At 45.8% G+C, this 12,951-nt stretch overlaps 1 protein-coding gene across 3 annotated transcripts in view; it reads right to left on the bottom strand.

Annotated features, from left to right (window-relative positions):
- The window catches only part of daam2 (dishevelled associated activator of morphogenesis 2), a 95,328-nt gene that overhangs the window by 56,037 nt on the left and 26,340 nt on the right, over positions 1 to 12,951 (bottom strand). For all 3 annotated transcript variants that reach the window (XM_030082117.1, XM_030082119.1, XM_030082118.1), the window contains exon 2: positions 3,954 to 4,238. In XM_030082117.1, the coding sequence (XP_029937977.1) occupies positions 3,954 to 4,121 (168 nt within the window). In that variant the 5' untranslated portion in view covers positions 4,122 to 4,238. The remainder of the gene's footprint in view (positions 1 to 3,953; positions 4,239 to 12,951) is intronic.

The following is a 12,951-nucleotide window of genomic DNA, read 5'->3' as shown; positions in this document are numbered from 1 at the left end:
TTTTTCTTTCAGAGTTTTGTCGCAAGGGGTTGTGATAGGATGAGTTGGCTGAGAGTCAATGTTTACAGAAGGGAAGCAGGGCTGACCACGGTTTGCGCTTTATTTCCTCCATAAGATATGAGATTTTTGAGCTTTTCATTTTATATATTTATTCTACTCTCAGTTTCTCTTTTGCATCAACAACAGCAAAGTAATTGAATATTCTGACACCATGACTTAGTGCTGAGCCTTTGGGACTTGCTGTGGGCCAAAACATCCATGATGGGAGGTGTCCACTTGATAACCCCAAAGTGAAACCTGCTCTCAACCTTTCCAATATCCAAGCCAGGCTTCCCCACGTGTGACCTCCCAAAATAGCACAAGGCAGATATGTCCCATCATGTGGTATCATTTGATGTCCTGAGCATCGGCCATTACTGTTCTCCATATGATATTGTTAGGGGAAACCTCTTTTTGTGTGTCTTTTCTGTCTAAACGTTTAGCTGTGGATCTGAGCGAGCACGGCGCAGCCTCAAGACTCAGCGGAGGACCCCGTTATGGAGGTGAAGACACGTGGAGGTGGGCTACTCCTCCATTTGGCCCAGATCTGTCACTCCCACTCCAGAGGCTCCACTGAGTCTCATTCTCCTCCTCAGAAAAGGCTTTCATAACAATAATCCCTGGTTCCCGTTGCCACAGAAACACACTATGTTATGTTATTCTCCTCTTTCTTTACCCGTCCCGTGCCTTTAGCACAGACTCTCGCCTCCCTACATCGTCTCTCGGTGTCAGAGGTACAACCGGCGCGTCCAGACTATGTGACTACTGGAGGTCCAGTCGAACAGATTCTTGGACGAGCGGTCAAACATGTCAGCATGCTGGCTGAGGGATCAGTAAAACAGATGTGGAGGACATCAGCTCACCGATGGCTTGGCCAGATGACTAAAACCTAGGCGGAGACAGTTGGTATATCAGTTTTTTAATCAAAGCATACATGAGTAAAACTGTCACCGGCTGAGTGATCAGTTAACTGGATCCTTCACTGAGTGTGTCATTTTCCCTAGCGCTAGATTTTCACTTTCAAGTGTTAAGCTGGAGTCTACAACTTGGAAACAAACTCACTGCTGGGAAGTTGCAGCAAAGCGCATAAAGCCCAGCAGACATTACCCAGAAGACCAAACATCTGAACCTGTGTACCAGACCATCAGATGTGAGCCATCCAATAACCATCTTGAGAAAAATCTATTCGCAACATGTGGACGAGGCCTAGTTCCAATCAGAAAACGCCAAATCCTCTCTTTGCCCGGACTCAAAGAGCGACATGTTAAGAGGTTTAGAAATCAGGGAAAGATCCTTCTGCTCTGCTTCTTCCCCAGCCTCTGCGTCTGTGTCAGCTTCATCTTAAGCTCAGATATTTACCCTAAATAAGCTGCGGGTCATTCAGTCTTCTCAACCGTGAGGGCTGCCGTGATTTTGCTAAGTGCTCCCATCTGCGAGGCATGTTTTTGTTTTATCCCGGCGACATACATCCTCGCTCGTGTTCGTGTAACCTTTTTATATGTAACAACCTGCATCATGTAAACATTTTCCAGGCCACAAAGGCCATCAAATGTGTCAAATAGCAACCCAGTGGTCCTTCTAAACGAGGCTTTAGCCAGCATACTGGTCAAAGGGCATCATTTCATTCCAGGCTAGAGATACTTATTTGGGCAATCAGTGTCTTGATTACTATTATTCTAACTTTTAGTTTTCCCTAATCAAGCCGGTAAGTGTAGTGGAGCTACTGGAGTTTAATGGTCTGTGCACTGCTAGTGATTATAAAGAACCCTAGACAGTGAATTTAAGGTCAATTCAGGCCAATTAGCTGGAAAAATGGGGAAAAAAACTCAACCACTGGGAAAACATCTGCCCTGATAACAATGAAAAATTTCCTATCACAAATGGAATTTCACTTAATCCCATAAATTGATTGTGACAGTTGGACGAGTGATATATCCTGCAGGCGGTGAAGTTTAACATTCCCAAGAGCAGACAGTGCCAGAGACAGTGCTGTAGCCATGCTGGACATACTGTAGGGATGGACGGAGAGAAAGAGAGGAAGTCAGAGGCTGGGGGAGAATGATAGAGGCTGAGGGCTGAGGGATGGAGACAGACAGGACAGCACCAGACTGAAAGACAGGAAGTCAGACAAACAGAGAAGCAGAAACAGCAAAGCCCTGTTCTTCCAGCAAAGCCATAGCCGGTTCGCACTGCCAGCTGAAACCCATAACAGTCTCGTCCATCCTGACAGCTGTGCCCCTGAGCCCTCTCCACATCGTGGGCCCACGCCAGCACGGCCATGCCAGTCTGGCACTGGTGCAGGCCCACAGCCCGCGCCAGCAAGCATGGCCCGGGCACGAGATGGGTTGAGCAGGGCAAGGGTGGGGCTGTGTGCGGTGGAAAGGGTGGCTGGCTGGCTGATTGGGATGGGAGGGAGGGGGGGGCTCAGCTCATCCAACCATCAAGACACCCTCCGCAGGACCCGATCTCTTCCAATTCCTCTCACTAATCCCATTTGGGGCCAGGATAATAAACGACATGCAAAAGACTCCGGCTGCTCCCCATTAGGAAAAAGGAAAATTACAGGATTTATATTGTACCACTGCATTGTTCTGAGCAAACTCATTTCATACATTTCATGCAGTATTTCTGCATGGTGACTTGCTTTGGAAAATTGGTCCCTTGTGTGGCATGCGTAACGGCACAGAATTAGTAACATTCAAGTTGAACAGGTTCATACTTGCTTACAATTTACGGGTAGCAACAAGCAGATGTGTGAGCCATCTTGCTACTATTTACACACTGATTTACTATCGTGAGAAGGTGTTGATAGAAGTACCAATTTTGCAGAAATTTGGTATTTTTTACTGTGCAAATGGATACAACGCCAATGTATTCACTCATTTTGGAAACACAAGACCCTGAATTATTGAGTGCTATTGAAATTAAAGCTAATGGGCTGTTGGCTAAGAACATAATGGCAACATAATCCCAAGTTATACATCATGTGATCCATAGTCAGCTCAACTAAATGTCATTTAAATATCTGTGCTTTATCTCTCAAAAAGCCTGGGTACTTTTTGGCTAGGCCCAAGTTTTAGACCAAGCGATAAACAAATTGTTACATATTTAAATCATGCATAAACAGCTGTTCATATCAAGCAAATGCACTGGAGATGTTCAAACGTACTGTGTGCAAGGCAGTGCTATCGATGCATTCAAAGACACAGTCTGTTAAACATTTACTTCATTTTAGCCTCAACATCAAAAGCCATTTATACCTCTTTATATTTAATTAACGTTAAATAGCTCAGTGGGTATGTGAGCAAACGTGGTCCTTATTATAGAGGCAATGAGAAAAAAAAAAAAACACACACAAATTGCCTACTTGATCAATGAGTTCTATCTGGCTCTAGTGCTGAAAAACTGAGGAGGTGTTGCTTCTAAGCAGTAGTGCCTTGCTCCTCACAGAGCAACTGCACAGAATCAGAGCTGAAAGCTATGAGGTGAGCTGGACTCAACTTAAGCCCAAAACGCTATACTCATCACTGTCAGTTCAGCATACCCTAACCAATCAAAATTGTCAAAATCTAACAGAGGTGTACCTCAAGTTCAATGTCATGAGCCACTTGTTCGCTAGTAACCAGATGGAACAATACGCAACGTCCATTGAAACTTGCAGTCCCATGTTTATGCTTTCATAATCACCATGTAATTGCCACCTAAACCCAAAGTTCATAAAAGTCTCCCATTACCACATAAGCAGCCAAAGGGTGGTTTATGTTAAGACCTATGCACGAGTCCAGACATAACTGATTAGACTCATTAAGGGAACGCTTGCCTGGCTCCACGTTGTCAGAAAATACACGACTTGCCGCCTCGAGCAATGAGATTTCACTAACCCTACATCGTGTCTCTGCGATATGTCTACTCACCACCAGCTCAGAGAAGCGTGCGTGCAGCTCTTCGGCCGGGGGCATGGGGGCGCTGAACTCCAGCAGCTGCAGCGGCACGCTGTCCTTCAGGTTGATCTCCGGGGGCTCGCTGCTGCCGAAGCAGCATAAGAAGCCCAGGCCCGGCCGCGTCCTCTTCCTGGGGGGCATGGCGTCTGTGGTGGCACTGGTGGCAGTGGTGGTGCTGGGCCAGGAGGGTGGAGGGGGGGGCAAGGGGCAGGGGGGGGAGTGGAGAGGACGACGAGGCTGCTATCTAGGGGGCATGATCTGGAAGAGACGAGAGAGAGAGGGGGAAATGGTTACAAAGAAGATCCATCCAAGCTGGTGCAACAGGTGGTCTTTGTGTTTTTTGTGATGTCAGTAAGGCCAATTTTGTAATGCAATCCATGTTAACGGCACAGTATTGAATGTAATAATCTACAATAATTTCACATAAAATCAAGCCATGGCCAGTTTATGACAGCTTGTACGTTTGCTGATCTCAACACCATCTTCACCACTTAGAAAGTGATGTGCTTTACATTTCTGGTTTGTTTGGACCTGCAGAAACTCAAACTTCACCAACACAATATTCAAGGAAAAAGATGTCACACCCACTGGACACACTGTTTGATGAACAACTGGGAAGTATAGTGCAAAAAAGAGCAACTTTAAGCCATTCTATAAAATGTCCCAACAGCAGCATGTGTAAGACTTCCTTCCAAAGGCCTGTACTTCCTTGTAAGCTTTCTTCACTCCCTTCAGGACGTCAATACGAACATGTGCCTGGTTGTTGTGGATGCTGGTGTGGCAGGGCAACAGGGCACAGGCACAGCAGGGGCTGGCATCATACCCTCACCCTGGCATCGGCTGCTCTGAGGCCTTCACAAAGAAACCTCTTGTCTGTGAGGTACAATGGTGCCTGTGCAGTGTGTATTGTTTGGGTAGACTTGCACTGAGAGCTGCCCCAGTGCTGCACTCACTCCTTCAATGAAGCGGCACTAAACACAGTATGTGTGTGTGTGTGTGTGTGTGTGTGTGTAAGTATGGACAGTAGTGAATGACACCCACTACAACAGGAGCAAAGGACTGAATGGGCCAAGACACCCTGGAGGATTTCCTCAATGCTGAGAAAGGGATATGGGTGGTCTCTACTGTATGAATAATACTCTTAACACTATATTATGTCCTTTCAGACACGCACATGTACCCAGTGTGGGCACACACCCACAGCCACAGTTTCCAAAAGTCGTCTTCTCAGGAACAATTTACTGCATTTGTGAATGAATGGCCCCTATGCCGGCATAAATGCATTATGCAAATAGCACGGGCACCCGAACCCAGCCAAAACATTTGAGCAAGAAATCAATTATGAAGCTATTTATGTAAACTGCCATGAAAAATCCAAGAAACTGCCAAGAAGTACAAAGAACTAAAACTGGCTAAAGTTCATTATTTAAAAAAAAAAAAAAAAAAAAAAGACTCTAGCCTATAATCTAATCTCAAATTTTAAGTCAACATTTAACTGATGAAAGCACATATCCAGCTTACCTTGCAAAAAGCCAAGCAGAAATGAGACCTTTGCACCCATTTTAATACGGCGGTGAAAGTTTAGGATTTCATTTTCAAACGAGAGGCCACAATCTACTACATCTCGACTGAGCACGACTCTCACACGTTGGTTCAGCGTAGGAGTTCTCACTGCGCCGTCTAAAAATAGACGGATGGTAAATTCTTTATGAATGCGCTGGGCCCTCGACAGAAGCTTCAAGGGAGGGGGGGGGGAATGAAAAGAGAAAACACCATATTTCCATTTTGCCTTTTCATCTTTTTGCTCATTTGCTTTTTCCGCCTCGCTGAAGCCGCCGTCCCTCTAAGGGCAGAGTGGAGCTGTATGTCTAGCGGAAATGAACTTAAGGCTACTTTACTTTAAATGGAAAGCAACCAGAGTTTTTTTTTTTTCCCTCCCTCCTTGGCTTGTTGAACTTGAAAATGCTTGTACAAGCACAAGTAGGCGTCTGCTTCTGCACAATATTTCAATACAGTGTTTTAAATAATACAGTATGATCATGCTCAAATGTGTTGACTGTTTGCAGGTTATTGCATCAGTGTGCTGTATGACAATTATAGCACGGGTGGCATTTTGTTTGTGTATGTGTGTGCTCGCATTTGATCCTGCACCTGTGTGTGTGTGTGTGTTAACAGTACAAATACAAACTGCTGTGACAATCAAGGTGACAATCCTCGAACGCTGGCACAGAGGGTGTGACAGCGTCCCATAATCTCTACGGAAACAACCCGGCAGGTCTCATCTGTGCCAGCAGTCGTGACATTGCACCAAAGTCGCAGTCAAAAAATAAAGCAAGCCAACCTTCCGAAAGCCATATTTTCCAGCAGAAACACAGCACTAATAATATAAGACAACTGTCAAATGTGCCTAGGGGGTTTTGCCCTCAACAAGTTGCAGTTGCTGCTTTCCTTTATATGAAACCAGATGTGGCTGTAAGCAACACTGTATAGACATACAGGCGTAGATAAGTATTCAAACATTCTTTGGCTGGTATGGCTTGTCTTGTTGCCCTACAAATGTGGTGAGTCAGTGGAAACAAAGAGGCACTAGAGGGCTGACAGCATCAAAAAAAAAAAAGAGCTAACTTATGGGAGGTAAATCATAATTTTTTTTCCACAATATTCTTACACTTGAATAGGTTCTGTGTTGGTGGTATCTGGTTACTTACTAGCCTCAGTTTTTCATCGTTTTTATTACGACAAGATAAAGTATGAGCCCTTGCCAAATCTTTATGGTGGTACGTCAGTTATTGCTGCACTGGACAGCTGGTGAAGCCCGACGGAAAAGAGGCCACTCTACAGGGGTTTGAATCCATTCAGCAAAAACGCATCCCAAACCTCCTGTCCCGTGTGAGTGTGTGTGCGTGTGTGTGAGTGTTTCTATCTCCACTCTCCCACAGAGCCCCACGTGCGGCCAGTCCTCACTCAACACCAGTCCTGCTGGCCGGCTTCCAGCCAATGCCCAAGGAAAGTAGGCCAGGGATCCAAACACACTCACACACACACACACACACACACACACACATTATACTGTATTCATACAGTGCACTTCTCAGCTGTAGCCTTGCAAGGAAGGAAGGACACTCTCTTTTTCACACGCAGGCACATACACTAGAGATCATCATTAATTTCTAATTAAGTCCACCTTATTACTCTAGGAGTGGTGGACCAGCACTGCACACACACACACACACACACACACACACACACACACACACACACACACACACACACACACACAGACACACAGACACCATCCAAATTGATGGCTTCCGTCACCATATGCCCCCTCAGCCTCCCTCTTATCATCCAGCCTTTCACTTCATCCCTCTCTCCCTCCCCTCTCTAGGTTGCTGTCATCTCCCATTATTTCTGTCACTTCCCTCTTTAGGGGTGAACAGGCTGACATTTCTCTCCGCCGCCGCCTCCTTCTGTCAATAGCATCTGTCATTTCTCCTCGCCGCGTCTCCCTCCTAACTCATCTCCTCCGACCATTTTCTCATTTCTCATTTCGTGTTTCTGCTCCTTCCGCCTCCTTTCTCCCTCGTGTTTTACTCTGTCTCATTCAGCTGGATCTGTTCTCGTCGCTTCCCTGTGCATGCTGCATGGGCTCTCTGTTTCCATCTTCAACGCCCCCTCCCCATTCCTTCTCTTCCATCTTTTTCGTGTCAGTAACTTGTGACACATCCGACACTCATGACTCGGCGAAGTGGGGCACAAATGCATGTACAGTGCCATTTAAAGTCACAGGGGAAGGAGGGCTATGGTAAAGCGCTGAACTAGTGAAAGACTCTAGATCTCTGTAGGCTACTGCTAATTAAAACAAGCTGTGTGTCTGTGTGTGTGTGTCTGTGTGTGTGTGTGTGTGTGTGTGTACTGGGTATGCCAGAGAGGGAGAATGCAGGAAGAGGATTTGTCATTGCTAACTGCTCACCATGACAGAAATCGAGTTCTGTACACACACACACATACAACACACATACACACGCGTGCCTATAGCAGCATGAAAACACATCCAGACACACTTTGACGAATTCCCTGCTCGCATGGCGCTGGAACACACACACTGTACCGCTTCATGTGGTGTAACACTCATCAGCACATGCATAGCTTCTAACACCCCCCCCCACACACACACACAAACACACACCACTGTCCTGGCACACACACACCCTCACATGTTTCAGATGCACCGACACACCCACTCAAGATTCAGATCTAAACATGCACATGTGCATGCACACACACGCGCACACACACACACACACACACAGCACTTGCATACTTACACTCCCTCAGCCCTGAAGCAGAGAGGAGCCTGCTGGCTGCTCTATGTTTGATGGGTCTGGAGAGCAGCCGAGCACAGAGAGAGACAGAGAGAGAGAGAGAAAGAGAGAGAGAGAGAGAGAAAGAGAAAGAGAGAGAGATGAGAAGGAGAACAGGGAGGGAGGGAGGCATAGAGGGAGATGCTGCTGCCACTCCTCATTCAGCCCACTACCTCATCGCCTCATCCCCAGAGCAGGGAAGTAGGTCAGTGGAGGAGGAGGAGGAGGAGGAGGAGGAGGGGGCGTCAGTGAGGAGAGATGGGCTGCTGCTGGTGTGCGTTTGTGTGTGTGTGTGTGTGTGTGTGTGTGTGTGTGAGTGTGAGAAAGAGACAGAAAAAGACTTGTATATCTATGCAGAGATCAGTCTCTCAAACATCTGGGCCTGCATAATTTCCATTCTCTCTCCCCCCCGACACATCTGTCACACAACACAATGCTTTTTTTTTGGGATCGAATACACACACAGAGATCAAACTCGCTCTCCTTCGTTCTTCATGAACACACACACACACACACACACACACACACACGCAAAAAGAGACTGCATCACTCATCCAGTGTCTCTCGCTTCCTATCCTTTTTCTCGGCGCACTTTTATCTCTCATTTTTTCCCTGCTACCACTGCAGGGTGCAACCACGTAAAATGTGTGCTGCACATTCTCTTCTCCCTCGTCCGTCTCCCATCCCTCCTCCACGCCCAGCTACCTCTACTTGCCCTGTGCTGTGCCCGCGATGAAAGGCAAGTGCCCTTCTTCCTTTCCTTCTCGGATGGATGAATGGATTCAGGAAAAATGGACTCCTGTTTCACATGCCTGAATGAAGCAGGACACCATGGGAGGAAAGATGCAAGAGAGGGTAGACAAGAAGAGGGGAATGGTAATGGTAAAAAAAAAAAAAAAAACACACACACACAAAGTGGCAGTGAAAGCATTGAAAACAAATAACATGACAAGGGGTGAGGGCAAAATAAAGGAGAGTGAGATGATTTTTAAAGAGCCATTGAATAAAAGATCAGAGGCAAGCCTGCAGCGCACATTTTTTGCATACACATTGTTTCTGGGTCCCACAAATGAGGACCATTCCTCCGGGGTGCTGGGCCGGGGAGGAGGGTACAGGCGGGCTTACGTAAGCACCGAGCACCAGGGATGGCGGAGCAGTGCCACGCTGGCACAGACAGAGGCAAGATGTCCCATGCAACGCAGATTAAGTGTTTGGCATTGGTTTGGTATGGTGTTGGCATAGAACGTCTAAAGGTGTGATGTTGTGTGTTGGATGTTAAAAGGATAGAATGTTACATGAATGGCAGTCAACAGGGTCAGCTAATGGAGATCAACGACAAAATGCAACAATACTGTACTTCAGTGCTCACTACTATACCTTGGAACTATTTGCAGTATTCCACTGTATTACTGCACACTGGAGCCTGTTTACGTATCACTCCGCATATCAGTTCTGCTGCTTCAAGAGTTGCGTAGTAGTACGCTGGCATTATTGGATGAACAAAATAGTTCCTTTTTAAATCACTGACCGCCCGAGCTCGTATACTTTAACATCCAGTGTATACTTAAGTGATGTCACCTGACAGGATTTCAGGGTATTGAAGGCCAAATTTTTTAAAAACATTTAACTATTGCAAATTTCAAGTTGCCTTATGCAGTTTTAATGGTGCATACAACTGTTTTTATCGAGGTCTTCATGTTTTTGTGTCAGCACGCGTGGGCAGAGGAACAGAGTAGACGTGTGCATCAGTGTGAGCGCAGGTAAGAGGCAGTGCATACATCATGCATGGGATTTCAGAAATGATTTTGCTTCTATAACAGACTGTGTGCAGTGTGTGTATATCTGGGGGTGGTGATGTTTGTGCATTGGTGTGTAAAGATCACATATCTTAACACATGCAAATCCTCTGTGTGCTCAAAAATGTGTGTACATTGCCATGGAAATTAAGTACTCACGTTCATTAATTTGACATTTTGACATGGAAAAACTCTGTTCATGCCAATCATTGAACACATCGGAGCCATGCCACTGTTTGGATGTTGGTGCCCCAGACATGCCCTCCCCAGTGTACCCTACCCCCTTCCTACTGTCTGCCTGTCTGTCCAATGACTAATGGACCTACCCTCCAATTCTTTTTTTCCTCCCACAGCCACTGGCTCCTGGCCAAGTCACCCGGGCCTAACCGGGCCACTGAAAACTCATTCTCCCATGGACCCCCCTGCCTCCTCTCCTCCAGTGACTGCAGCCCACCCACAGTTCACCAGTTCGGTCTTTGGGGAAACCTTGTACACATCAGTCTTTCCCTGCTGGGGTCAGAGGCCACGTTGTGCAGCTAATCGGTTACATTACCATAGCGTACAAGCAGGCAAGCCCCCCCATCTCCCGTCCTTTATGGTGATGAAGTCAGCATTTTACTCATGCATCACTTCCTCATTTAAAAAAAGGGGTTTAGCACCATGGGTGGCCAATTTCTTATAAGATCAGTTTGAAGAAATGTTATGAAATGATGGGATAATTGATGTGATCCAACTTTCAAGCGAGCGCGAGCCATCTCTGACAATCCAGTTTAGGTCAATGACAGAGAGGCTACCATCACTCGGTGAAGTACGCACGACCCTGTTTGGAGTCGTTGCACGCTAAATTGCATAAACAGGGAGAAAAATAGACCAAGATCCAGTTACGTTCATTCTAATGTAAACATAACAAATGTATGTTTGAAACACACACACACACACACACACACACACAAATCACTGAGTTCAACATACATGAACACGCGTACAGACACTCGCACTTGTGACTTAGCCTACATTCCTGAGGTGTGACATCACCCCTCTATTTCAGTGCAAGGCTCAGCGAGTTACAGCTTCAACTGACAAATGACCATAGCTCACAGTGGAGGAGCTGCTATTATTTCACGCTACATTTGCATGCGATGCATTCCTGTGCTCATTCTGAAAGCGGACATTCTGCCAGGGATTTCATGTTGGAAGGCCAGCGCTTTCATGCAAGTTTGTATACAGAGTGGCTTTCTCATGTGAACCTGGACAATGGGCTAGAGGATTTGGGCTGGACAATTCTGATGGGGCCCAATGGGGTTTGTGGATAGTGCAAGGCTGGATGCTTTTTGTCAGCCTGCGCAACGGTAAATTTCTTCCCTTACTTTAGAGTTGGTTTTCATCTGATCGGCAGCGGGACGGTTATTTTTAGCAGTGACAGCATGGTCTAGAGTATTCTTGGCCTCTTTGATTGGCACAGCAAACAAACGAAACAGGCAAGAACAGGAAGAGAGTCATTTCGGAAACAAAATTAGTTTTCTTTTCATTATTCTTCCCGACTGCGAGAAAATGCAAACCGACTGCTTGCTCATGAGATGTCAGTAACACACATTTGAATGAAACCTGATTCCTGATCAACTTCATGGTCATGACAGTAAAACCTAAGTTGCACTTATGGTGCTTAGCCTCGATTCACATACACTCCCTGAGGATTTGGGACAATTGCTGATAAGGGGTGCATGAGCACTACTGCGCGCCTACGTGCATCTGTCAGGGTGAGGCCAGGATCTGAAGATCAGTAACCCGCCCTTCCCTTCACCCCTGTTCTATCCATCCATTCCTCCCAACCTCCCTCATTATTTTGCTAACTTTCTCCCTCAATCACTTCCTCTCTGCCCTGACATCAGATTAGTGAAGCTGCGAGGATGAGGTTGATTTTTTTTTTTTTTATACAGCTGAAAAGTCTATTCAGCTATTGAATTCAAAGCCAGCCTTCAAGACGACATCCGTGTCGCCAGGTCAAAGTCTGGGGCAGTGTCCTCACAGTCAGAGGCCAAGCATTTCTCAGGAAACCTTAGAGTGAAATGGATATTTCTGAAACAACATGACAATGGACTTCAAGCAGACTTCAAAGGTGCCTCAAGCCTCAAGTAACAGTGTACAAGCACTACCAATAACAACACAATAATATGAAGGTGGGGTTGAGGCTGTTACAATAGACAGTCACACTGTAGGGCAAGTATTAACCATAACATAAGGGAGAAATGAATGACGCAAAATACTTCAATTTAAATTGACCACAACCAAATTATTATTAATTACTTTAATAGCTTGTGGTTAATACTATTGCTTAAACACTTCCAGACTGATCCAAAAGCAAATGCAATCACATTTGGAGAGTGAGCTATTTTTCATTTTATTTGCCTACAATTGGCTCCTGGCAGGGAGCCAACACGGGGGCAATGTAATTATATGAAGACACTCCAAGGTTTGCTGAGGTTTCACAATGAGCTCACAGGTCTGCCCTCAGGCAAAAAAGCAAATGTTTGTTGAATGATTTTCACTGTCTGACAAGTATCACATGTTAATTCTCTCACTTAGGAGATGGCCAATAAAAATAGTTCATTCCAGGGTGGCTGTTCATACTGCACTATGTTGTAAACATTTTCATTAGTCAGGATGAGTCCATTTTGTTAGAAAAAAAAATGGAGAAGCCATCACTCCAACATCCACACATGGCAACCTTTCAATATCACATGACAAACTCTTAAAACTCTCAGTCTCCTTCACAGCCAGTATTTGAGAATTCTCAAAGGCCTTATTGGCTGC

Source organism: Myripristis murdjan, chromosome 22 (genome assembly GCF_902150065.1).
Source record: "Myripristis murdjan chromosome 22, fMyrMur1.1, whole genome shotgun sequence".
Taxonomy (NCBI): domain Eukaryota; kingdom Metazoa; phylum Chordata; class Actinopteri; order Holocentriformes; family Holocentridae; genus Myripristis; species Myripristis murdjan.
This window is presented reverse-complemented; position numbering and strand designations above follow the sequence as displayed.